The 25453-nt window shown below is 45.4% G+C and overlaps 3 protein-coding genes and 1 long non-coding RNA gene across 8 annotated transcripts in view; 3 read left to right on the forward strand and 1 right to left on the reverse strand.

Moving 5' to 3' along the window:
• Positions 1–399: 399 nt before the first annotated feature.
• APOD (apolipoprotein D) lies at positions 400–4735 on the forward strand. The gene is made up of 4 exons (XM_065844063.2): positions 400–522; positions 818–939; positions 2716–2804; positions 3956–4735. Exons 1-4 carry the CDS (start codon positions 400–402, stop codon positions 4189–4191), a joined length of 570 nt encoding a protein of 189 aa, XP_065700135.1. The 3' UTR covers positions 4192–4735.
• Positions 4736–6232: 1497 nt separating this feature from the next.
• On the forward strand, positions 6233–19538 carry PPP1R2 (protein phosphatase 1 regulatory inhibitor subunit 2). 2 transcript variants are annotated; one of them, XM_065844539.2, is made up of 7 exons: positions 6234–6424; positions 11019–11126; positions 11586–11666; positions 11967–12067; positions 13424–13603; positions 16701–16751; positions 18103–19538. In XM_065844539.2, exons 1-6 carry the CDS (start codon positions 6279–6281, stop codon positions 16703–16705), a joined length of 621 nt encoding a protein of 206 aa, XP_065700611.1. In that variant the 5' UTR covers positions 6234–6278; the 3' UTR covers positions 16706–16751; positions 18103–19538. The 2 variants fall into 2 exon arrangements, with proteins under 2 accessions (XP_065700610.1, XP_065700611.1); XM_065844538.2 differs by lacking the exon at positions 16701–16751 and having other exon boundaries at positions 6233–6424.
• Positions 19539–21408: 1870 nt separating this feature from the next.
• On the reverse strand, positions 21409–22704 carry LOC139828641 (uncharacterized). Its single transcript, XR_011740526.1, has 2 exons — positions 22532–22704; positions 21409–21979 (listed from the first exon to the last, which is right to left on the reverse strand). It is a non-coding gene; the product is annotated as an uncharacterized lncRNA (long non-coding RNA).
• A 424-nt stretch (positions 22705–23128) lies between these two features.
• The window catches only part of ACAP2 (ArfGAP with coiled-coil, ankyrin repeat and PH domains 2), a 64551-nt gene continuing 62226 nt past the window's right edge, over positions 23129–25453 (forward strand). Inside the window, exon 1 of one of the 4 annotated variants that reach the window (XM_071812549.1) lies at positions 23129–23411. In XM_071812549.1, coding sequence (XP_071668650.1) covers positions 23359–23411 — 53 coding nt within the window. In that variant the 5' untranslated portion in view covers positions 23129–23358. The remainder of the gene's footprint in view (positions 23412–25453) is intronic. The other 3 variants (XM_071812550.1, XM_065844301.2, XM_065844302.2) reach the window with 3 other exon arrangements.

Here is a 25453-nt window from a genome sequence, read left to right on the forward strand (position 1 = left end):
AGCGAATGTCTCTGCATTTTCTCTTGTCTCAGCTTTGCACAATTGATGATGCTCCTGAGCGTCCCTGGGTGTTTGTCACCCCTGCATCTTCCTAGGTGTCAGGTGCAGGTGACAGGTACAAGTGCCCTCCCCAGGCACTGCCTTGCTTACGTCAGAGATGCTGGGCATAGCCTGAGCACAGGCAGGGCTTGAGGCCGTTTTGGGCTAGGGACTTATTTGGCACTGTGCCTTCATGTTCTTCTCATGATCCTTTTCTCATTGGTGTGCCCCTGAGGTGCCCCGTTGCAGGCATCCTGTTGTTCTTGCCATATTTCACACAAATTTCTGCTCCAGGCAGGCCCCAGCTCAGCTGTTTTCCTCCTCCCCAGGTTCGTTTCCCACTCGCCTGCCGGTGCAGCCATGCTGACCACGGCAGTGCAGCTCTCGGTCCTGCTCGGCCTCCTTGGCTTTGGGAAAGGCCAGATGTTTCACATGGGACCATGCCCAGATCCACCAGTCCAAGAAGACTTTGACATCAACAAGGTGTGAAAAGCTTTCTAAAAGTCTCATGGCAGCTAGTGAGTTAAGCTAAGGGGGCATGGGAGCAACAGCAAACTGTCTGGGTGAGGACAAGGGGTTGGTGGGTTCAGTCATGAGACCTTGTGTCGGAGCTGCCAGCGTGGGTCTGGGGCCCCACCAACCCCCACTCCAGCCTCCTGTGCCATGGAGGGGGATGCTCAAACGAACTGAGCAGGTGAAACTGTGCCAGCAAATGAGCTGGCTGCTCTGCCTCAGCTTTCCTGCGCTGAAAGCTTCTCTCTGGACTTTCTTTTATCAGTATTTGGGGAAATGGTACGAGATAGAGAAGCTGCCCTCAAGTTTCGAGAAAGGAAGCTGCATCCAGGCGAATTACTCACTGAAGGAGAATGGGAAGTTCAAGGTGATCAACAAGGAAGTGATGTAAGTGTCCTCACCACAGCCATGGCACTCTTGTCACCTCTCCTACCATTCTGGGTGATGATTTTTCTCCAAATTGCCTGTTTCTGGGTCTGAGGGTGTTGGGGGGGACACCCTGTGGTTGCAGTAGCTCAGCTGGGAGAACAGGCTTGGCTGCGGTTACAGCAGAGATGGGGGTCTCTGGTTTCTGCTGGTGCTTCACTGGTCTCTGTCTCATTGTCCAAGGTGAACTGTGAGAAAATAGATCAAATGCACGTGGCGACTCCAGTGTGAAATAGTCTGTGTCTCCCCCTGGCTGGTTTGTGATCCCCAGTGATGGTTGAGAAGCCAGATGCCCCAGGTCCTGTCTTGGGGGCTACGAGGATGGTTACGGGATGGCAGCCATCACCTTGTGCCCCTGTGTGCTGCGGGGTGCCTGTGCCCTGGGCTCCTCTCTGCTTTGGAGTAAAGGGACCTGATGAAAATGGGCAGGGAAGGTGAAGCACATGGGTCATTTTTACTTAAGCAAGAATTTGACACCCTTTTTCTGGAGCATTTACCTTGCTCTCGTAGTAACTGCTGTGTAAAGGGATCAGAAATCATTGCCAGTTTCAATCAGTGAGCAAAGCAAATGCGCCGATTATTCCCTTTATTATACTTGATAGTCTGCAATTATCCTGACCCCTCTTGGCTTTTTGTAAGGACTGATGCAGATATTAATTCATCTGTTTCCACCACCAGCCCCAGCTGCTGTGGGGAGCTGCTGTAAGTGGCTGAATGAATGAGTGGGAGTGAGCGGCGAACGCAGCGCTGTCCCCTGTGCTCCCTGGCATGACATGGGGACTTTGTTCTGGCTCACAATAACAACAACGCAGCAACACATCCCTTGTGTCTGGCAGAGAGCAGTGTCCATGCTGCTTGGTGACCGCACAGCACTGTCTCTGCAGCTCCATTGCTAGGGCAGCACCTGGCAAACAGCTGCCTGTTTATTTGCGCCTGCACTGATCCGCGGGAAACTAAATCTGACCGCTGGTGTCACCACTGCAGCAGCTCAGGACCCTGAAATGTCACGAAAATTTGGGGTCAGGTGTGCACTGGTGCATGGCTCCAGCATCAGCCCCTCAACCTCTGCTGCTGGCAGCATTAGCTTCTGCCTGCTTGTGTGTTGCTGCTTCACAGGGAAGCATGAAGCTTTCCTGCCCCATGGGCAGCATCCAGGTCTTGAGGCATCCCAGGAAAAATGCAACTGTAAGATGGGCAGCCCAAGTCTTAGGGCTTGCTTGCCAAGTCTTAGGACAGTGCTCTGAACCAGCCAAGCAGGGACAGGTCATTTGTGTGCAGAGGAATGTGTTGGAACCTGGAAAAAACACAGGTGATTGAACAGACATGAACAGATACCTTCTGCAACTAGCAGGAGTTGAGCTGCATCCTGGCACATCTGACATCAGTGCTGGGATCATCCCACTCGCAGAGAAGGGTCTTCCTTGCTCTCTTCTCTGTCACTGTCTCTATGGCACTGAAGAGCAGCCCGCTGGCTGGGGCACCCTGGGGTGCTGGGGTGGTTTAACTGGGGACAGCATTTGCCCCACTGCACCTGGCCCAGGACCTGGTGTGCCCTGGGCGCTGCTGAAACTGTGTTCAGGGGCGGGCTATTCCCACAGGAATGCCATGGTTACCTGGTATGTGCTGCAGCCACTTGTTGGCAGGTGGATGGATCAGGAAGGATTATTTAGTGGGATCAAAAAAAGGTTATTTCAAACTCACTTGGTTTTATTTCTCACCTTGCCATTCCCTCCTCAGTTCCAGTGGCAAAATAAACGAAGTCGAAGGAGAAATGATGCACATGGATGTAAAGGAGCCGGCCAAGCTGGGCGTCCGCTTTAACTGGTGTAAGTGTGTGTCTGGGGGCTGGCAGCCCTCCCTGCACTGCGACGTGGCCCAGGCAGGGCGGGAGGGCAGCGCCTGCACGAAGCCAGCACCGCTGCTGGGTCACCAGGGGTGCACAGGCAGCACAGCAAGGGGCAAAGCTCCCCTGGCGACTTCAGCGCAGCACAACAGGGTGATGGCAAAGGGTCAGGACAGACATTGTGACTAACAAACAGTGGTTTGGTGATATTTATACATCATCTACAGCTAGAGGCCCTGCCGTGGTGGAGCACTCTTCACCCGCTGACCTCAAAGCAAGACAGATCTGCAGCATTGCGGTCCCTCCAGGTCATTCACAGATGGGGCTGGGAGGGGGAGGCAGCCCCACAGCTGCTGCAAGGGCCAGGAATAGGCTTTTCTGAACACAGCGGTACAGCTACTAGCCCACCCTACCTCTACTTACAAGTGCTGTTTAATAACCATTAATAATAGGTTTTTGTTTGCTTTTTGTTCCCTTGCCAATGTAACACACGATAGGGGACTGCTGAGGTGCAGCGCATTTTATTCATGTTGTGCCACACTTTCCTCTGTCCGCACCAACACTAGGAAAGTGAGCAGAAGTCTCCCCTTGGCTCCCTTTTCATTCTGCTCCCTCACACCTTTTCCCTGGCTACTTCATAGCTCTCACATAGACAGGTTATTTGTAGAAATGAGTAGAGCAGGGGTACTTGCAAAGGAGATACAATCGTTGTTCATTGGCACAGCCGGACTGAATTCTGCACTGCTGAGGCATCACCCACAGAGTGTGTAACCTCAACTCAGACAACAGCACGTGGCACTCCTGCATGCATCAGAAATAAATTCCAGGGCACTTACACCTGCCCGTTGGACTCACCTCTGCTTTCTGCCTGACAGTTTGAAGCTGGAGTGACCAAGCTGCTCAGGCCATAGTGTTTATTTTCCATCAAGTCCTTCCTAACTGGGGCTTTGTGGCTTTACCGAGTTCCTCTGGGCAGCAGAAAGAGTCCTGATAGGCTTTTATAAATTATAGCTCCCTGTACTGATCACAGTTACGTGGTTCAGGAGCAACAAAAGTGGGAACAGCACCAGAAGCCATGGCTGGAGTGCTGCAGTTGGTCTCACACCACATTCACAGTGCTCTTCTCTCTCCTAGTCATGCCTTCTGCCCCTTACTGGGTTGTCTCCACCGACTATGAAAACTACTCACTGGTTTACTCCTGCACTAACATCCTCTGGCTTTTTCACATCGACTATGCCTGGATTCTATCAAGAGCTCCTGACATGCACCCAGAAACCGTGGAGCAGCTGAAGGGCATTCTCCAGTCCCACAAGATCGACACCGAGAAAATGATGCCCACGGATCAACTTAACTGCCCTCCCGAGATGTAACTCCTGGCATGCAGTGACACAGCACCAGACCAGCAATGAACTTTGTTGCTTTCTTTATTATCCATTAGAATGTCTCTATGTAACAGAGAAATGTAATAATCCTCTTGCTAACAGTAGTTTGCCAGCCCTGAGTTACTCCTTGCTTTTGTTCCCTCTATTGTTCTCCCCCCTTTTTTGCCTTGCTCTGACATTTGCAGAGTAACTGTGATTCAAAGCTAAGGAGTGGAGAAGTGCTGAGGTGCAGATGTGAAACTCTGCTGTTGCTGAGAGTCCTCCTGTATGTGGATAGGAAAGGGTATGAGATGTGACAGTCAAGTATTAGTCCTGGGGAAAAACCTTTCATGACACAACACCAGGTTTGTTTCCCATGTTTGTCCTGACACTCTGAGTCTGCAAGGAGTCCACAGTGTCTGAGCTACACCGCAGGCACTGCCTTCCCAGCGGCAATGCCCAGACAACGGGGGTCGGTCCTGCAGCCTGGGAACTGAGACTGGGGGTCTTGAATGTTTTCTGGTGCAGGGCTGCAGGCATTTGTTGCTACCAAGTCAGAAGACCTCCCCACTAGAAATCAGATCTGTTCCTTTGTCTAAAAATGTACAGATATTTAGCACCACTGCATCTCAGGTGCTTGTATGTGTCCTCTCTTGCCTCTAGTGAGGCTGGTCCTGCACTCCCAAGGGTCAGCTCTGAGAGTACCCGTAAGCAGACAGAGATGTGGCTGCTCCCTTGTCCTCTTGAGGCTTTTCCCTGCACACCAAGAGATGGCAGGTTCTGCCCAACATCCCGCTCCCTGCTTCTATAGGTGCCGAGCGCCTGCTGGCACTGCACCTGCCCTGGCAGGTGCTTGCCAGGCACCATGACAACTCTGCTTGAATAGCATTGATGCAGCTCATTAAAAATGAAATTAAAATATCTACTTTGTGGCTTTTGTACCTTCCCAGCTGCATTACTTTTTCGAGCAGGCCAGGGTGCTCAGTGTGGGGGCATCTGCCCTCCTCTGACACCACAGCACCCCCAGAGCCGGAATGCAATGCAACAGAAGCAACCACGTCTTGAAGTTAAATGGTTTGCTCAAGGAGCCTGGAAATCATCTCAGGTCTGGTGGAATCAGACATTCGGGCTTCCCCCATCATCTGAACCAGCAAACCCGTGTTGTGGCTTTGGCTGGCAGTGACCCCCAGCTCTTTTTGCTGCTCTTATTGACGCAAAGAAATGACGCTGTGGATGTAGAACACTGTAAATCTGAAGGAATGCCCTGCACTCACTACGGTGGGACCCTGACGGGGCGGGTGTGCAGCAAGGGGCTCTGCTGTCCTGGGAGGGCCACAGGAACTTGGCAGGGAACCAACATCTCACTCTTCTTCACTAGTCGGAGGCAGGGAGACAGCAGGGAGGCCTCGCACGGATCAGAAACAACTGCCGTGTTTAAGCCATTAACCCTTAAAACTTTTAGATCCGAATGCCGTAGTTCCTGTGACACACAAATCAAGCACTCCACCCGCGTCCTCAGGCTGTGAGGATGACGCAGGACACGCCAGGCGCTGCCAGCAGTGCGGTGACCCCAGCTGTGCCGTCTCTCCGGGGTGCAGGACGCGGCCATGTCTGAGCCTCTGCCCCCCGCGCTGCCCATTGGTCCGTGTCACCGACATCCGGCGCACCGGGAGCTCGTGCCGCACACGCGGGGCGCCGCACGCGGGGGCAAGGGGCAGCGGCCGCTCCTGCGCAACACGCGCGCACAAACCTCGCGCGGCCCCCGCCACACCACACGCGTGCAACACGCCACGCGCGTGCGCACGAGCGCCCCGCGTGCACAAGCCTCGCTCATGCCCAAGCGCCCGCAGAAGACCCGGAGGTGTGCGCGAGCCGCCCCCGCGCGTGAGCACAAGTCCTGCGTACACGGCGCCAGCAGCCGAGCCAGAGCCGACAGCGGGCGCGCAGGCGCACAACAGCCAAGAGTTTGGCGGTCCGCCGGCCGCCAGGGGGCGCGGCCCCGGCGGGCGGTGGGGCGGGGCCCTCTTCCTCTCCTTCTCTCCCAGCGCCGGCGGTTGTGACGCGCAGCAGGGCGGGGCCGGCTTGAGGCGGCGGCGATGGAGGCGGCCTCGGTGCCGGCCGCCTCGACGGGACGCGGGCCCATCAAGGGCATCCTCAAGAAAGGCGGCAGCAAGCAGTCGGCGGGGGGCGCGGCTACTGGGGCGCGGCGGGCCAGTCCGGATCATGATGAGGACGAGCATGGGTGAGAGGGCCGCGCCGAGCCGAGCCCCGCCGGGTCCCAGCAGGGCCTCCCGTGGACCGGCCTCTGCCAGGCGGCGGCCTCAGCCGGGTCTCTCTGGGCTCTCCCGTGTGTGACATTAAGCGGGCGGAGCAGTAACGGGATGAGCGGGTCGCTCCGTGCGCTCCCGTTGCGATGGTCCTGGGCCGGGCAGGCGGCGGGAGCGCCCAGCGGGGCCGCAACACCACCGGGGACACGGGCTGTGCGGGGAGCTGGGGGCGCCGGGCGGGGGGAGCCTGGATACTGCAGGGGTGGCTCTTCCCGGCAGCGCCGTGTGACAGCTGAAGGGCTGATGTGGTTCCTTGTTGCTTATGACACATTATCAGGAGCTATATTACCTTTAATGCTCGTTCAGAAAGACAAACAGAAAGGCTTTACAGTTGCTACAAAATATTCTTTGCTATATGAGATTTATTCTCAGTTTTCTCAAAGGTGGCCTATTTCTCTGTGATCAGAAGTGTGTCCCTGGGGAGAGGACTTTGCTGGTTGAAACATAAGTAAGAAAGATGTATTATTGCTTGTTCAAGATTCATCTGTGAAGATCTCGTACTTGAGATTACGCACTGGCCATGTGGTTTGTGTTTTGAATGACAAGAAGGTCTTGGTTTAATTGTAACATGCTGAGTTAGTCCAGATACACAAGAAGTGGGTTTTATCCATCCAGCAGCTGCCCTTGACCAGTAAGAATTGTTGCACTTTTCCTGATGTTAGCACCCAGCATGCACTTACTAATGTTTCTCTGAGACTCGCATCAGATGATCAGGGTTTTACATGAACTCTATATTTCCAAAATTGTTTTTGATAGTTTTCTTCATCTGGGACCTTGCCCGGTATTGCAGAGAGAGAAATAATGATAAAATAAAACGGACATGCAATTATTTTTTTGTGTTATAGTAGTATTCCTTTCCTCTTCGCCTGGTTAAGTCATGAATATTTTCTCAAGTCAGCAAGCTGGGAACAAAGAGGTTTTGGGTTGCTCTGTTTCCTGTGTTAGCTACTCCTGCTTTTCAGGGAGAAATTGTTGCAGCTGAAGGAATGAGATGATGTTTTTGAAGGAGGTGAATGTAATGTAGCAATATGCTACAGAAAAGCTGTGGTTTTGTTTGTTTCCCTCCCCCCCCCCTCCCCCCCCATTCTCTAGTTTTAACATAATGTAGCAGAAGGTGTTTGCTGCTGCATTAGACATGAAGTACAACTGACTATTGGTAACCTCTATTTAATATTGGTAGCCTCTATTTCATTTTCTGCAGTGTCTTTTGTACCATCCTTAAGAATGATCAGAAATTAGAGTTTAAAGTGATGGGCTGAATGTGTGGTATATTGGTTATAGGACACAGTAATTTCTTATGAAACAGTTAAGTGGGCAGCAGTCCAGCTTCTATTTCTTGCTTACCCATATGAGTCAGTAAAGTCAATTAGATTAATTCTGAAATTGTCTTGAAAGTTAAAGGATATTGGCTAACCCTGGCAGGTTGCATTGGAAGATTTCCTGGAAAGATCAGTATAGTGTATTTAAAGCTGGCTTCTGTACAGGTGTTTTGTTTGGTTGACAACACTTCATTAAATCAGTATTATTTCTGACTAAATCTGAGCTAATAATTTTGAACTTCAAAGAATGATAAATAGTACAGCTGTGATTTTCCTTTAAGATTAAAAATTAGTTTATAAGTTAAAGTATTTGTTCTCTTTGTGCATCTCTATCAGCAACCCCTGGATTTATTTCTAATATTGAAATTCAGATCTGAATACCTTTAAAAATAGCTGCAGATGAAAGAGCTCAATTGTGTCAGCTGTCATCTTTTAAAGCACTATGTTCAGTAGAGCTTGCATGTATTTGCATCATTATTGACTTTGCGCTGTTGTTAGGATGGTAAAATTCTCTGGAAATGAAATCCTTGATGAAATATGGTGAAAGAAGCAGCTTGTGAAATTGGGACACCTCTGGAACTGCATCCTAAGAGCTGAGATCGTGGTTTAATGGTAGATACATGCTTGGCATTCCTAGTATACAGTATTTTTTTCGGCTCCTGTAAGAGCCTGTGAACCATCTGATCTGGCATTTCACAAAGTAACTAAGCAAGTGTGTGTGTGCCAACAGCTGGGTTGGAACAGATGAGAAGAGTCTGCTATGGCAGGAGCCAGTGAGGTGTTCCTGTGAGCAATACTGCTGCAGAAACTTCGCACCTATCAAGGTGTGATCTCAAAACAAATGATTATATATATCTGAAGATGTGAGAGAATACAAATGAGCACTTCTGAGATTTTTTTCAAAGCTGATTTTCCTAAGGTAAATTACATTTCCTAGTTCTGTATCTGAAGGGGTGTCAGGAAGCATTTTCCTCTGATGGTCCTAAGCTCTATCATTACTGTAATGCTGCTCAGACATGCCTAAGCATGCTAAATTAGAGATAGTCAAGGGAGGTATGTGTTTTTAGAGCACTTAGTCACTCTCCTGTGATGGCTTTTTACGTGGAGAGGTAAAATGACAGGCTTGTCTGTTTGCCACTAATGACAATTTTTCTCCTAGCTGAATTTTAAGTTGTACTTTGGGACAAGTTCCACAGCAAAGGCTTTTAGAGTTGGAATCTGAGTTTAAAGAAAGGAGTGTGCAAAATTAAACCACTAAAACCTTTCTCAGTCTTTGTATTTCAAAGTTACTGATCTGCTAGCTGTAGGCTGTCTAATTTGGAGAGCAGTGCATGCTAAAGAGATTCTTCTAAGGTTGCCAATATTGTTGTTATATATTGAATTGTGAGCCCAGGCAATAAACCTGGATGCACTCTGGGCAAGCGTGATGAACACAAAGCATGTGGTGGGAATTTCTCCTGTATGTCGTGAGTCCTGTTCAACTCAACTCTGTCATTTTTAGAGGGGCTGTTGACCATTATCCAACTACAGCTGGCAAAAATTATTCCGTGCTCACTGTGAAACTGTATGATCATCTTCTGTTAGTCATAGATGAACTTTAAGCAGGTGTTTAGCTGATGTTTGACTGCTGATTTTTCGACTCCTAAATAGATAAGTTTGAATAACTGGAATTCATGGACCATAGCTCTTGCTTTGTCATCAGGATGCTCATGACTCTCCACCCTGCCAGAGCGGGCAATCTGACTCACGTGGTGACTGCTTAGGTTGCAATCCTTGTGTTGCAGTTCACACAAAATGATTAAATAGATCTGCAATATCAAACATGACAGTTCGGCATTGGTTACTGTATGCTAAGGGGATTAAACTCGCTTGATTTGTATTAATTTCTGGAGTATAAGTTTGTGGTGTGTAGGATTCGGCATCAACTCCCGCATCTGTTTTTTTTTAATCCCTTTAGTTTTTGTTTGTTTTTTTCCCCCATTGTTTTACACAGTGCTCTCTGTATTTGTACTTGGAATTTTGCTTTATTGGTTTTGTTTTACAGATAACACAACCACTCTTGAGCAGAATGCTATCAAGATTGAATATATTTTTTGAATTTGGTATTGGAACAGTCTCTGTTTATATAAGAGTAGATAAGGTAGTAGTCTACCCTACTTCCCCCACACAAAAAAAAAAGCTCTGTAACATTTCTTTCCTAAAATAATAATAATAATAATTTGCAACAGTTCAGGAATATGTTAATGCATAAGGTAATATTAAATAGCGGAATTATTTTACTATTCTAAAGTTAAATTTCTTGGTTTAGTCTAAGGGAAAGACCACTTTGTATGAAGCCTGCAATAACGTTTTTAGATAGAATGTGGAACCTGGCAGGTTCTGTTGATTAAAACATTTCTGTGGCTTTTAAATCAGTGGAGGGATGACTCTTAATCTGGACACAAGGCAGTTGCTCTTCTTGTGGCTTATATATTTTGTCAGTCTGGGTGGGTTTTTGTTTCTGTGAATATACATAAAATGGCATGTTCTCTGATTAATTGAGGAAATTCTAAGTAATGTAACATCACTGATGCCTGTATGTGTAAAATGTGAAACTCCCTCTGCTTAATTACAGCAACGAATCAGTTCTGTCTTGTTCACACAGCTTTTGTCCTTCTAAAGTGTACTCATCAGCAGCTTGTTTAGTGCTGCTTATTTTGCTGCAGGAAGTTGTTGGTTGGTATTGTTTATGCAACAGTTTCACTAATAATCATAGCAGCTCACTGAACAGAGGTGAAGTGGAAGTAATTTGGTTTTGTTGAGGTGTTGTGTTTGTAATAAGAGGAAGAATGATTTTACGGTGACTTGTAAAAAGAGCAGACAGTTAATGGGACAGTGAACAAGAATGGTAGCCTCTTGAGAAGATATCTGTATGTATATGAATAAGAATCCATTTATAGATCACTGAGAATATTTAGCTGTTGTGAATTGTTAGGGAAATTAAGTTGCACTGATAATTTGTCATGACTTAACTAAAGTCTGCATAGAGCAGTGTTTAATAGCCATACTTTGAACATGCTTGTGTGTTGTAACAATATTCTTTGTGCATAGTGTGTAATAGAGGTCAAAAGACATTCCAAATATTCCTTTTCTGTGGCCAAACAGAGCTAATTGTTTTTAGAATATAAGAAAATTTGTTTTCTTATTTCAGTAAAAAATCCCAGACGTGGGATGAAATGAACATCATGGCTACGTACCACCCAGCAGGGAAAGATTATGGTTTGATGAAAATAGATGAACCAAGTACTCCTTATCACAGGTAGGCTTGCAAAACTGGTAGGAAATGATAGTAGTTTTACAGCAAAATTGACTTTGTGGATGATGTAGTATTTACTGTAGCTGATTGCCTGACAGACTGTGCAGGCCTATTGGATATATGCAACATATTCAGATTTACAAAGCTTCTAAATAAAGGCTTACAGCTATTGAGGAGAACTGTCAAAAAGGACAAAGTCAATTTTTATAAGCTCTGTGTTTAGCAAGCTTCAGGCTTTGAATGCAATAAGTGTTTGACTTGTACTGATTTTATTTTTTTCAGTTAATATCTGTATACTAGAACATAAAGTTCTCATTCACATCAATATTTAAATTAGATTTTGAAAGTTTTTAAAGTGTTAAAGGAATCTTTAATTGAGCCTTGTAAGGTTTAGACTGTTTTATCAAGCAAATTTTAAGCAGCAAATTATTGATAAATGCTACTTTTTGTTTCCCTTCCAAGCATGGTAGGAGAAGATGATGAGGATGCAGTGAGTGATTCAGAATCGAACGAGCCCTTGAAAGCTGATGTGTTGAGTAAAAAGTAAGTATTGTCATAGAAATTTGACTAAACATTAAGATAATCCTCTTTTCTGGAGTAGTTTTCTCTTTGGAAAGGTGTCACGGTTTTCTCTAGAAGTCAGATTTTTACTGTTGTCAAATTAAGTGTTTTTTTGTGTTTGATAGTGCCACTTGTACTTAAAACTTTGTACAGGTTGTTAGTATGCATAAATATGGCAAAAATAATGAACAAAGCGGTTGGTATGAGTGTTCTGAAATGTCATGTATTTTAAATACTGAAGAAATTGCTGCTTCAACGTTTTGTATTGCGTGTTTTATGTAGACTGGCAGCTGCAGCTGATGCTAGACCCAAGATTATAGCAAAGCAAGAGGAAAGCAGTGAGGAGGAGGAAGAGGACGAAGAATTAACACCTGAAGAACAAGGTAGGCATAACTTGGTGTTTTGTGGTGGTGGTTTGGGATGGGTTTTTACCCCATTTTTGTGTGGTTTTTTTGTTTTGGTTTTTTTCCTATAAATAGTTTCAGTTTTTCAGTAAGAAATATTTGGGAAGAAAAAGTACTATTTAACAGTAAGATGTTGTCATTTGAAAATGGAGATATACGGTCTTTAAAGGGTAAGAAAGAGATGGGACAAGTATGCTGTTTGTTTCAAATCAGGACTGTTTTGTTTGGGATCTACATATAAAGGGGAGTTTGCTCTGGTTGGCTGCCCCCTTGTGTAGAAGCTTACCATGTTGAAATTCCTCTTAAGAAACCTAGACATCTCAAATAAGCAGCTCTTCTGGTTTTGGGGTGAGGGAGCACTTCTTTCTCTGAACATATTTCAGGTAGATTTAAGAATTCAATGAGTACCGCTGTAATTAAGATGTTACTAACAGCTTACAAACATACTGATGACATTTCTGTTGTTTTCAAAACAACTGGTAGATGGCTGCAGCAGGAAACCCACATTTATTCCTAAGAAAATTGCCTCATGCATCTTCAACAGATGTTTTGTGTTAATTTGGGCTAGAACATTTTGAGGAAACAGTCAAACAATAATACTTCGAAGTGTTCAAGCTTGCATTATCAAGTTGCTTCTCATCTTTCCTGGCCCCAGCTTACTTGTAACTTTACTATTCTAAAGGAAGAAAAAAAACAGTGTTGGGGCTGCCAGTAAGCAAAGTTTGATTGTAATGTGTTACTGCTAGACCTGCTAATGCTCAATATATGGAGCAAAGTTAAGCTTCAGGCCATGTGGAAAGTGGAAAATATTTTCTTCTACATGTGGTAAATATGTCTCTCATAACTGGCCTTTGGTAGCTAGCCAGGAGTCAAGTTGGACATCTGCAAAACTTCAATCCTACCAATGCAGTTCAACTTGTCCTTAAGTTTACTTAGGAAATAGGCTTGCAAAACTTTGGAGTTTCTTACGCTGTTCCTAGATGCTTCTCTTAGGTCAGATGTGCTCTTACTTGCAGACAGGTTCTTTTAGAAGTGCTACAACCTTTCCAGTCCATTAATTACTTGCCTTTTTGTAAGTCAGACTCATTTAAATAAGAACACACTGCTGCTTGAAGAAAATAATTTGAATTCAGTTATTGCTTGATCATATAAACAATGGACTTTCAAGGTAGTAATAAAATCGACCTGGGAAGCAGCTGGTGCCTCTCTGAAGAGGAAATAAGTTGATGTTTGGTTGGTTGGTTGGTTGTTGTTTTGGTTTTTTTTGTTGCTGTTTTTGTTTTGTTTTTTTATTTTAAAGGGAAGAAATAAATATTTGCATTTGTTTGTCCACAGAGAAGAAGAAACAGTTTGAAATGAAGAGAAAAATGCACTACAATGAAGGACGTAACATCAAACTGGCACGACAACTCATGGCAAAGGAACTACATAGTGAAGAAGAGGATGATGATGAGGATGAAGAGATGCGTGACGCTGCAGATATAGAAACGATGAATACAGAAGCTACTGAACATGGTGAGCTACTTACTGCTTAATAAAAAAACATGTTTAAGTACTGGTGGTCCTTTCAGCTGTTGGGGAAACAAATATGCTGTGTGAGAAGGAATAGAAAGGGAGCTGTATGTATGTAACGCTAAATATGCAATAGTGTCTTTTGTCTTGATAGGTGGATTTGTAGCATGGTACCAAACCCACCAGTGTTGCTAAATAACATGTGGGCTTTTGTTTGTTGTGGCACAGCAAGAAAGCAAACACCTCTGCCTTATACTATTTCTCCAGCATAACTGACTCTTGGTAGCGAAGTTGCCAGCATCCTTTTTAAAAGAAGGTTTGTCCTGTACAAGATACTTAAAGCTGTGGCCATGTGGGAGAGCCTGGCCATATGTTGTAGTTCATTCCCCGTTCTGCTCCCAAACCATCCTGTAGCCAGCAGTGGGAAACTAGAATGAATGTGTTCTCCCTGCTGAGAGAGGCATATCTAACTTCATAGGAAAGAACTTCTCTCTGTCTTGCTGTAATGTAAAACTGCTCTCAGGATTTCAGTACACACTTGTCCTTAAGCAGTAATGTTAATTTCTGTAGTATGGAGTAAGACCCACAGCTTTGCTTTTAGTGCAGCTATTGGAAGAAAGTCTGAGACTTTTAGCTGGAAGTTTTTTCTAAAACCAGCTTCAGCTGTCTCTTGATAGGAAACTCGTAAAACTGTAGAGGCTGGCACCTCTTTAAGCTTCTTCCTGGGTGAGGAGGGTAGGCTATATCATAGAAGTGTTTGATTTTTGTGGTGTTCTTCTGGTGAATAATTACAGCTGTTCACTACCCACCTCTGTGTGTAACAGCACTTCAAACAAGTTTTTGTCATTAAAAAATAGACATCTGTTGCTCATGAGACCAGTGGCAATGAAGTCTGTAAGCCTTATCCATCTGTTGCTTGGCAAAGCTATGAGACATCAGTACAGTCTGCAGACTTGGGAAGATGCTGCATGTGTTTAACTTGTTTCACATTTGGTTTTCACAACCATGTGAACTAGAAACTCTTCTAAAACTAGTTTGAATTCCACACAATAAAAAGGTGATCTGCAAATTTGTGTTTTTAAGTTCTGCAGACTCCCCATATTAGTCCTCCTGTAACAAATAATAGGGCTAAAGCCTTCATAATTGCTCTGAAAGGGTCATTTTGTATGTCCGAGACCCGCTAACGGATGGACTTGATCTGGTAACTTACCCTATGCCTTATAATGGCTGTTTACTAGAGCTTCACTCCCCAGGGGAAAGGAAGGCTCCAATAAGCAACCTTATGAGCCTTCTCTGTGGCTGGAAGCCACCATGTCTCTGCTCTCTGCTGTAAAACAGAGGCAACTCCACTCCCCAGCTGCATTCACCAGTGGAAAAAAGGCAGATCTTTGCAGCATTTTCCATCTGTATTGTTGAAATGCATTCCACCTTGCTTCATAACCAGCTTCAGAACCACAACTGGTAGATATCAATTTTAGACTGCTCATGGCCAATAGATTTTACAAATATATCTGTTTGCCTGTTTATCGACCCATTAACTAACTGGTTCACCTCAGCGCTGTGGCATATAGAAATAGCTTCAATTAACTTGATGTAGTTCTAAATTCTTCATTTTTGTGTTGTATCATTCTGCTTAACAAACCTTGACGTCTCATTATCGCCTAATCTCTGCATTAACTACCAGAGCTTTTGGTCTCTGTATTTGACCAGTTCTTCTGAGGTTAAGTACTGGTCTTACTTTTGTAATGGCTGGTGAATTGAAGCCCTCAGACCAATCACATGAGATTCTTTGTGGCAGGGTTGGTTGAAGGACGATAGAGTATGGTCAAAACTGTTAGTAAACATCTCTGTCTTCTGCCACTACCTATGCTTTAAGAAATTCCTCTGAGATGATAAATATTCAGTGACGTTGCCGTGTTTAAAGTAATGTCGAAGTTTTAGTGAAATAACCTTTTTGTGATGACATCTCTTTATCGCTCTGTCATCTGTATTCTGAAGGCACAAAAGAATCTACTTACTCATAAAGTTAGATGTTGGAGCTACAGAATGTTTCTTGAATAGCTGGTTTTAACACTTGCTACTTGGATTCTTTGCTAGCCTATGCTTTGGGTAATGCCGTGCTTTTGATTATGTTAGGCAATTGGGTATTTAAAATAGTATTTCAGTTTGGTTGTTTCCTTCATGGAAGTGGATCAAAATGCTATTAATATTCTTGTTCCTGAGAACCCACTATTAGGACTTTGTGTGGAGAGATTATTCATCTGGATAGCTTTCAAAGAGCTCTTCAACTTCAAATCATTGTATTTTAAAGTGCTTTCTCACAGAGCAGAAAAGGAGGGATTTCTTTATTCATTGTATTGATTGATGCAGGAGCTGATTTTCTTTTTTTGTGATGGCTTATTTTGGCTTCACACTGTTAAACTAACAGCTCTGATGCTTGCTTTTAACTGCAGAGGAAATGTCTTTTCTGCATGCTGTATTGTAGCTACGTTTTGATAATTTCTTCCATTTTACTTCAGTTCATCTAAAGTTATGGAGTTCATCTGGTGATGACATATACATGAGGCTCTCAGGGACATGGTTTGGTGCTAGATTTAGGTCATGGTTGGACTCAATCTTAAGGGTCTTTTCCAACCAAAATGATTCTATGTGGCTACCACCTGCCTGTTATGTCTGAGATTGTCAATGTAAGTGAGAGCTGGCATGCAGTGTCTTTGTATTCCAGCAGAATAACATGACTTCTGTAGTACTGTGATTGTTCCAGGCAAAGATGTGACATAAGAGGCATTTCTTAGTGGTCTGTTGTGACTCTAGGGCTCCACTGGCTGCTGGGTGGTTTTTCAAGCAATTTGAGACCATCTTCTCACTTTGAATATTTTTGTCTACTAAGATTCCTAAAAGGTTCTGTGCTTCTCTTATTTGATGCTCCTTTCTACCGTCTAATCCTGTTTGTTTTGTATTTGAGTAAAACTAACAGTACTCTCTTAATCTCTACACTCTCCTTTTGAAGAAGGGGCTAAAGACTTAGGACAGGTTTTTAAGAAGACTTCTGTCAGATACCACCAGCTCTGCTAATATGAGTTGCTCTTCTTGGTTACAGACTGAGATTTCTTGCCGGTTGAAATGAAGATGGCCAGTCCAGTCAGTGATGGTGAGAACTGTTTGTGTATTTTTGCCCGTCTTTGTCATGGGCTACCAAGTGTTTTTAAGTGGATGGGTCATTCCTTTCTTGCCTCAAGTAGCTGTAACTTATGCCATGCATAGGATTCTAGCGGCCAAGGTTTTGGGTGGAAATGAAAGTTCAAGTTGTACTAGACTGCATTAGAATTTCTTGCTTCAGCATTTTAGATTCACTGGAATTTCTCTGGCTACTCCCTATTTATTACTCCATGAACAACGTCAATAGACTCTGCCAGCAAAATCGTGACCTTTGTTCTTCTCCACAACACTTTTCCTTTACAAATTCTCTTGGAAATCACTGAAGGAGAGATTCCTGATGCGAGTAGATTTAAGCTTGATGATTTCAATGCGGAGCTGTCTTTCCTTTTGCTAAACAAAAGTATTGCATACAAGGGTGTGATCTATAGCAGTTCAATTGATGATGGTAAAACAATTGTTTTCTCCCTATGGTTCATTTAGCATTCATTGCTCTGATAACCCTGCTCAGATACTGTTGATCAGCTTAGCTGTCAGCTGACTGGGTGTGCTCATCTGGCCTTCCATAGATACAGGATATGTTGTGTTTTCTTAACCAGGGTGAGCACCACCCTGAAGATGATGTGGATGAGAAGGCTGGGAGCATACACAGATTAGTTCTACTTGTCAGCTGTGCACTGCATTTGTTACCAAGTCTAGCTCCTGCTGAAGCCTGACTGGCCATTTTAAAAAGATTATCGTCTGGATGTGGTTTTCTCTGTCTTTGGTTTATGCTGTTGAATTTTCAGGTGCATATGTATATTTACATATCTATACATATAAATATATATAGGGCTTTTTCATATTAAAAGGACTGATGAGAAGAAGCTTCCTCTGATTTGTTACTGTTCTTTGGCTCAAAACCATGAGTTTAATGACTTCCTGAGAAACACAACAGACTGTGCTCTTTCATTGAAGAGCTTGTTTTGTTTTGAAGTGTTTGATGTGGAAGTGAGATTTGACCTGGAAAGTACTATGCTTGCTTGTGTTTCAGGAACCTCATATGTTCTGCAAATCTATCTCTCTCGTAACTCCCGGGTTCAATCCTTCCAGTTCCAGGGATTGTGAGCATGCAGTACTTGGTGTGCTGAACAAGGGTGTTCACCATTTCTTCGGAACATGAGGATGATATAACTATTTTGGAAGTTTCTGAACTCTCAAACTAAAAGCTTGTAGGTTGCTAAAATGGATTGGCAAACATTACTATTGGAGAAGGAAAGGTGATTTCAGGAGGGTATTTGTGTGTGTTTTGAAAACATTAAACAAGTGTGAAGAATTATCTATTTTTTGTAATCTTTCTTATGCAGGACATGCTACTCGTGACCAGCTGGAAAGTAAAGCACACAGCATAGAAGAAATCTGTCCAGAACTGTAACTGCTTGTCAAAGACACAAATATAAACATTGCTTCATGATTTTTGCAATTAAAGCTCTTAAATATTGAGAAGCATATCAGTTACAATGTTGTATTGCCAAGAATATTAATTTTAGACTTGTCCATTAGGCAGAAAAACCTGTCTAATTGATTTATTTTTGTGCCTAGTATTTCATGGAGGATACTGCTTCATAATCTGTTCAACCAGAATGGCATTCCCCGTATGTGTAATGCTGATTATATTCTGTAATGTACTGTTATTCTTCATGCTTCAAAACAGACAGTATCTGTTGGTTTTTCACTATTTATTTGACAGTGTTCTGGATTTGGTAATTCTTATTGAAAGGTTTGGGATTCAAGAACCGAATGGTACAGCGTCTATCAGATTGACATGCAAGCTATTTATCAGATGTGTTAAGCAGTTTAAAAAGGGATTATTTAAGTCTTACAACCTCTTTGTACAATGTTGACCTGTTAATCTAGATATCAAGATGATGTTACCTGTACTTTCCCAGTCTTTAGAAAAGGAGTTGTATTCTTTTTTGAGAGTCAGTTGTTAGATTCTGACTAAGGCAGTACTAACGTTTGGTGGAGGGAATGTTTTTACACTGGAAATGTGCTAACTTGAACTTTGCGTTTAACTGTCGTTATCTCGTCCATCAGGACTGTGTGTTTTGTGGAGCTCTCTTTGGCTTATCATGAGAACATGGAAGTTCCCTCCAACCTTTCTCTTAAAACCACATCCACTGTCACCCTTCTGGCTCTTGTTTTGAACTTTTGGTCCTTTCTAGTTGCATGAACAGTGCTTGTGCTCCTAGCACCTGAGGAAAAACACCCAACCACAATCAAATCCACATCAGGCCTGTGAAGATGAGCTGAGTTTAGGTTCTGGCTGTTCTTTATATAAAGATAACTGCTGCTGATCTTCTACTCGGTGTTGGTAACCTGCATACTGAAAACCACTGGTCTAAATCTTTCTCTATCCATTGCACCTTACAGCAGCTGCTCTTGGGAAATGAATGCTGTTTGGAAGAATAGAAGGAAAACTGCCTAATTCAAATACTCGTTTGCAGTGTGGTTGTATAGCCCCTGTAAAGAGGGATTGTGAACTGCCAAATTGCTGTAAACAACTTCCCACTCAATGGAATTTGACTGGTGAATGTTCTAGTAGTTCCTGGGTTTTATTACACAAATGAAGTATACAGTTAAAGCTTTAGCTTGGTTATGAGATACAATGTGTATCTTAATTTTGATCTGAATTTGATATGTTGCAAAAATCCATATAATTATATGGATCTATTTTAAAATGTATTTTTGTCCACTGTATATGTGAAGTTTGAATAAAGGAATGAAAGTTATTTTACAGTTATACGCATTCTCTAGTGTGAGCTTTCATGATACACCAGAGAGACTGAGAGTCATTGAGAGGCAATAGGATGCTGTCCTTTGGAAGATTTACACAAGAATAATTCCCTAGAATGGATGTGTTGCCAAAGATATCTGTGAGTCATGCTAACCAGGTGTTGCAGTGTGCCTTTCCCAACAATCTCCTCTCCTCAGGAGGTAACAGGCTTGTTAGTTGTGGGATGTTTCATTTTCTAAGGGCCTGAATCAGGATTAATACTGTCTTTTCACAAGGAGTTGAACTCTTGATTCAGTCCAGTGTGGTGATGCTAATTTTTCAATATAGAGAATACTATTTCTTCTTGTATCAAACACAGTCACTTCTACAGAATAAACAGGGCAAAGAGTAAGCATTTAGGTACTTCTGACTCAGTAAGTCACTTACTGGAGCTTTAATTTTGGCTTCCAAGAGCAGAATTTCAACACTTAGTTTGCAGCCTTTATGTACCAGCCTGCTGCATTCACTGTTGGAATGTCTGCACCGACCTGGATTTCAAACTGGCCCGGTCTAGGGCAGCTCCATCCTACCGAGCATGGCAGCACCCAGCAAAGCTGTGTGGTGCTCAGGAACATGAGCGGGTCAGGGCTGGACCCATGGGTATGAGTAACACAGGTGTCTTCTGCCATGCCGTAAACAGATTAGTGGTACTTTGTGGTAAGTACAGGTGGGCACTTGGTACCTACAACTAAAGCAGAATGCATCAGAGCAGCTCTTACATGAGCTGATGTCCTGCTGTCCTTCCCCCTAAACTTTCAGTGTCCAAGATTTCATTTTGGTGATCAGCAGGGGTACTTTGTACCCCACACTGTTGGCAAAGCATTTTGTTTAACAAAAAATACCCAACTTTGCTAACTTCCAGTAAAGACCTTTCCTGTAATGGGGACAAGAGAAAAAATGCCTTTTCTCTTTTTTCATTTGATGGGGACTTAGCTTGCATGCAGGTCTTAATCTTGGGGTGTGTATGGTAAAGGCTTATTCGAACAGTGAAGTGGTGTAAAGAGGAAACAAAAGACATGGAGCCCTGACTAATGTGGACATTGAGCTCCACACCACTGTAATTGTGAAGCTTCTTGCACACGGTTAAGTCCTCAAGCTGCATCCTGTTTAGAGAAAATATTTTCTATATGCTTCCAATAGAAAATCACTTGCAAATGAGAACTTTAACTCTGTCTTTATTTTCTGTCCTTGAAAGTTTTTTTCCGCACTGAGTTGATTATAGTTCATGGAAACCCAAGTATTTTTCCACAGCTTGCTCTCGCCTGTTGAACTTGTCTCTCTTACCAGAACTTTGTTTCTGTACCATGTGTTTTGTGGTGTTTATTATGATACCACCTCACAAATGTAATTATTCTGTTTGAAACCAGTGTTAAGTGTACAATGTAAATAAAACAGTTGTTTTCGTTACTGCCTTAGGGCACTAATACTAGATACATTGTTTTGACTTCTTGTAGCTTTTTAGAAGAAACTGGCAGCTACTGTATAGTTTGTAGGTGTCTTCATAGATGAATACTTAAACCAATACTGCACTTTCCTCATCGCTGCAAATGGGGAAGTACTCTTTAGCGCGGCTTTGATTATACATCAGTTTGTACACACTTTCAAATTTTGTGGTGGCTTGGCTACCTGGACATGAGGGTTCATCTGGAAACCCGAATTGTGAATTTAAGACAGCAGCACCACAGAAAAGGTTGCCTTTTCCAAGGTAGTTTTCTTTGTGTGTTGTAGGATTAAAGCACATCTGGCATGTCTCTTTGTGGTCAGCATTGAGTAATCACTCACTAGCATTGAGTAATGGAAAATGACTAACACCAACTATTCCTTAGGAAGAAAAAAATGCATTTCAAAAAAGAGAGTTGGGCTTTATATTCAATTGCACACTTTAGTTGAAAAGTGGATTTCACAACATAAATGCAGCCTAAGTGATACAAACATTTCTTAACTTGCTGCTTTTTCATAACTCTTAGTTTGGATCTGACGTTTTTTTAAAAAAAAAACAAAAAACAAACAACAAACCAAAAAACAAACAAAACTCCACACAACTGATTGAATAAAAAAGCTTCCCTTCAGTGAAAGGACACCTTAAGAGAGGGAGGAGCAATAAGGATACAGCAGGTGTTCAACTTGGAAAGGAAAGAAGTCTATGTTCCTCTCCATCCTGCCATGTTCAGTGTTTCTCCTGAGACCAAAAGGAAGTCAGGGGAGAGAACAGGTAGGGTGAGAAAAAAAACAGAGGTGAAGTTTGGTGCAGGTAATGGGGCAGGGATGGAGGGGGTGAAGGCTGCAGGGGGTGAGTTCAGAGCAGGTACCATGGCTCATCAAACTCCAAATGGCATCAACTCATGTCGGCTTCCCAGCGCCGTGTCCCTGTGACTCGGGGTGACGTGCTTCATCTCTGCCGAGTTTACCTGGAAGAGAACAGTAACTTGTACTCCTCTGTCACTGCCTTTGAGGATGAGTGGGAATGGCTGATGTTCAGTTGCCTTTGTCATTTTCACATCTGAGAATGCTGAACTTCTTAAAGCTCTGGTTCTGTTTTGTCTTAAAGGATCAGAAACCTACAGCATTCTGCCATCCTTCACCATGGAGTGGGAGAGGACCGACATGGCCCTTCTCACTCTGATACAGCCATTCTGCTCTCAGAAAAGCCTCCAAAAAGCATTCTCAGGCAAATGCTCCGTTCAAAACCACACACTTGATGGTCTTTGTACCGCTGTCCGTGTTTCTCCTTTAGAGACAGCTCTGAGTCTCCCCCGCTAACATATCTACAGCTGTTTGCAGGATCTAGCACGGAAACACGCTCCCGAGCACCCGGAGCCCCAGCTTCTCCCCGGCGCTCAGAAGCTGCTGCCGCACCCTCAGCAGACGCCATCGGGAGCGGGGCCTGCGGGAGCTCCCGCCCCAGCGCTCTCCAGCCGGCTGCTCCGGACGGGCCGGGGCAGCTCCCGACCGGGCCTCACCTGCTCAGGTGGGCGCCGGTTGTCCCCGCGCGTGTCGGATCCCTGAGGGAGGGGTTCCGCCGCTTAGTTAATGGGGTTAATGTAAAAAATTAAGCGGTTACAAACGCGGAGCCGGGCAGAGCCTGGCGAGTCCGCAGGAGCCCGGAAGGCGCGACACGACGCGCCAAAGCGATCCCTACCGTCGCGCCCCGCCCCCGGGAACGTCATCCGCTGAGAGCGACGGGAGAATCAGCCTATCACAGAGTTGGAGCGGCCCCATCAATGCTTATGAGCGCTGGGATTGGTCTTGCGGGCAGCCGTGGCAATGTCGCTTGCCAATTGATGGGAGGCCAACGGCTTTTCCCGTTGGTTTACGAGGCTGTCACTCTTTAGGATTCCCGAAGAGGAAGTACCCACTGCGGCACCTGGCCGTTGGCTGCCTCACCGGCGTGGCCCACTCATTGGGCGGTCTTTCTGTTAGGTCGTCCCTTGTCGCCTTGTGATTGGCCAGAGCGCTTCCCTGCTGCTGCGACTGGATGGGCTGCCTGCCCTTCCCCGGGCTTACACCGATCTGGGGGAAGCACCACCTGCACCGGCCCCTTGTTGGCTGTTTCTGCTGTGGGCTGTCGGCTATTGGTTGACCGAGCCGTCAGTTGCGACCGGGCGCGGGAGGCGGGTAGAGGGGCTGCTCAGCACCGTGTTCCCGCAGCAGCCGCCCCGCCGCCCCTCTATGAGCGCCGCCCCCGCCTAGCCCCGCCCGGCGGCCGGTCTCCGGCCTCGGCTCGCCCCGCCACCAGCAGCAGTAGCAGCACCAGCGCCGGCAGCGGCGCGCCCCGCGGCAGGAGAGGATGAAGGTGACCGTGGACTTCGAGGAGTGCCTGAAGGACTCGCCGCGCTTCAGGTGCCGCCGGGAAAGGGCCAGGCCGGGGCGGTGCGGGGGGACAGGCCGCGGGGGAGCTGCAGCGTGTTGGGGGCCGCGCAAGGGGCGGGAAGCGGGGCTGTCGGTCTGCAGGGTGACAGGCCGCGCAGTCGGGCCGGGGCTGTGGGGACAGGGCTTGTGCGGGCCCCAGAGGGTGGCAGGCTGCGGGCAGCCGACTCTGAGGAGAGTGGCGGGCTGGGGCTGTTGTGGGGGGCGATTACGTGGGCCGGGTGGGGAACAGGGTTTGGGGAACGCAGGGGGTGGCTGCGAGGGCCGTGTGTGAGAAGGGGCCGTTGTGGGGCTCTGTTGGGCTGTGGAGGTTCACGGGACGGGGCTGGTCTGTGCGGTCCGTCGGCCGGCGGGCAGTGCGCGGGGTCCGGGCTATGCGGGGGCAGCGCGGTGCGGGGAGCGCTGCTGGGTCACCCGCCTCCCAGCAGACGCGGGGTGCAGGGGCAGCTGGTGCAGGCAGCGCTCGGCAGCCACAGCAATGCTTGCTTGGTCTCCAGAATGTGAACTCCCCAGTGGTACATCTCCGGTTCTTCAGAGTCGTGTTGACCCTTCAGCTCCGTGTGTCTCCTGCCCGTATTTTCTGCATGTGTCCATACTCACTCTGCCCACTATTGAGATGCCAATACTAAACTAAGCTCCCTATAATCTTACTTCCCGTTGTCATATCAAAGCTCATTTGTGTTTCCGCACTCGAGCGACCGCTCGTCTGTCATTGCTGTAGGCTTACTTCTGCTGATGTTGAGCAACTTTCCCCTTCATCTTTCCCTATGCTTTTATCCATTTCATATATCTTTTTTTGTACCCTTGTATCTACTCAACATAATTCTGCCTCTCTGTTGTATTTATGGCTGGTCTGCCCACGTAGACCCATTTTCCATGCCTGGGATCACCCTGCTAGCTGATGGAGAGGCAAACAGCTCCATGACCTGATGTGACGTGTCACTGCTGTACCTCTCCTGTCCTGTGCTGAGACCATGTTTGAAGTGCCTGTGGCTCTGTGGTTGGCACAGGCTGGGTGAGCTGTGGCTGTTGATGGGAACAGTCTTGTTCTTCCTCTGGTCTCTGGCTATGTGGTCACAGCTCCCCTTCATGTCAGCTTTAGCAATTGCGTGGTTCTGGGATGTGGAGGAAGTTGGAAAAGAAGGTTTGAATGGCTCACCCTGGCAGAAGTTGGAGTTCCTGCTCTTCCCTCCTTTGCTTCTGTCTCAGCTGCCAGCTTGTCCCTGGCTGCTCCTGCCATGCATTTTTCTGGTGACTGTGACTTGTATTGTTGGATCCTTCGATGAGCTAGCTGCCCTGGCAGAGGAGAGTGGATGGTTTTCGGCTCAGTTAGTGAGTTGAGTCAGCATTGCAAGGGGTGTGAAATCTACTAAAGCTTATGGGCAAGAGGAAGAGGAAACTTCACTGCCAGAAGCAAGACAAGAGTAAGGCAGTGGGGAGTGACACCTCCCACATTGGCTTAGCTGTTCCACAAAACTTTGCCTCTAGTTGAACATGTGGGCATATGTACTTTCTGACACAGCTATGTTTTATGTGAGTCCGTCCTATCTGGTGACAATGCAGTTAGATTGGCTTAACTTAACCATAAAACTATACCATGAAATACAATTTTTGTGTGTGTTTGGTTTTGTGTGTTGTGTTTGGTTTTCTTTCTTTGTTTGTTTTTTAATTAATGTTTCCTTCTGGAGCATAGAATAGAATCATAGAATAGTTTGAGTTGGAAGGGACCTTCAAAGGTCAGCTAGTCCACCACCTCTGCAATGAATACACTTGAGAAAGCAAGAAATTATGGCTAAAATTTGTGAGCGCAAGTGTGCTTCTGTCTCTTCAAGTTAAGACATACTATGTCATTTGAACTCACTTTGTATAATTCTTCTTTTGCCCTTATTGATTCCTTTTCTCCAGGGAGAGAAACTGTGAAAACCCCTTTGTCAGCATCTTTTAGTATGTGATGGTCTTTCTGATGGTTTCTGATACTACTACCTTTGAAGAAATTGCAGAAAGTTCTATGGTGT

This window comes from Patagioenas fasciata, chromosome 9, assembly GCF_037038585.1.
Source record: "Patagioenas fasciata isolate bPatFas1 chromosome 9, bPatFas1.hap1, whole genome shotgun sequence".
NCBI lineage: Eukaryota > Metazoa > Chordata > Aves > Columbiformes > Columbidae > Patagioenas > Patagioenas fasciata.

What these genes read in the sequence shown, in the direction of transcription:
- APOD (XM_065844063.2), top strand. Translation starts at nt 400, where the DNA reads ATGCTGACCACGGCAGTGCAGCTCTCGGTCCTGCTCGGCCTCCTTGGC. An exon ending in AAGACTTTGACATCAACAAG is followed by an intron (nt 523 to 817) that starts GTGTGAAAAGCT and finishes TTCTTTTATCAG; the next exon opens with TATTTGGGGAAATGGTACGA. An exon ending in GGGCGTCCGCTTTAACTGGT is followed by an intron (nt 2,805 to 3,955) that starts GTAAGTGTGTGT and finishes TCTCTCTCCTAG; the next exon opens with TCATGCCTTCTGCCCCTTAC.
- PPP1R2 (XM_065844538.2), top strand. Translation starts at nt 6,279, where the DNA reads ATGGAGGCGGCCTCGGTGCCGGCCGCCTCGACGGGACGCGGGCCCATC. An exon ending in GCTGATGTGTTGAGTAAAAA is followed by an intron (nt 11,667 to 11,966) that starts GTAAGTATTGTC and finishes TGTTTTATGTAG; the next exon opens with ACTGGCAGCTGCAGCTGATG. An exon ending in TACAGAAGCTACTGAACATG is followed by an intron (nt 13,604 to 18,102) that starts GTGAGCTACTTA and finishes TTTCTTATGCAG; the next exon opens with GACATGCTACTCGTGACCAG.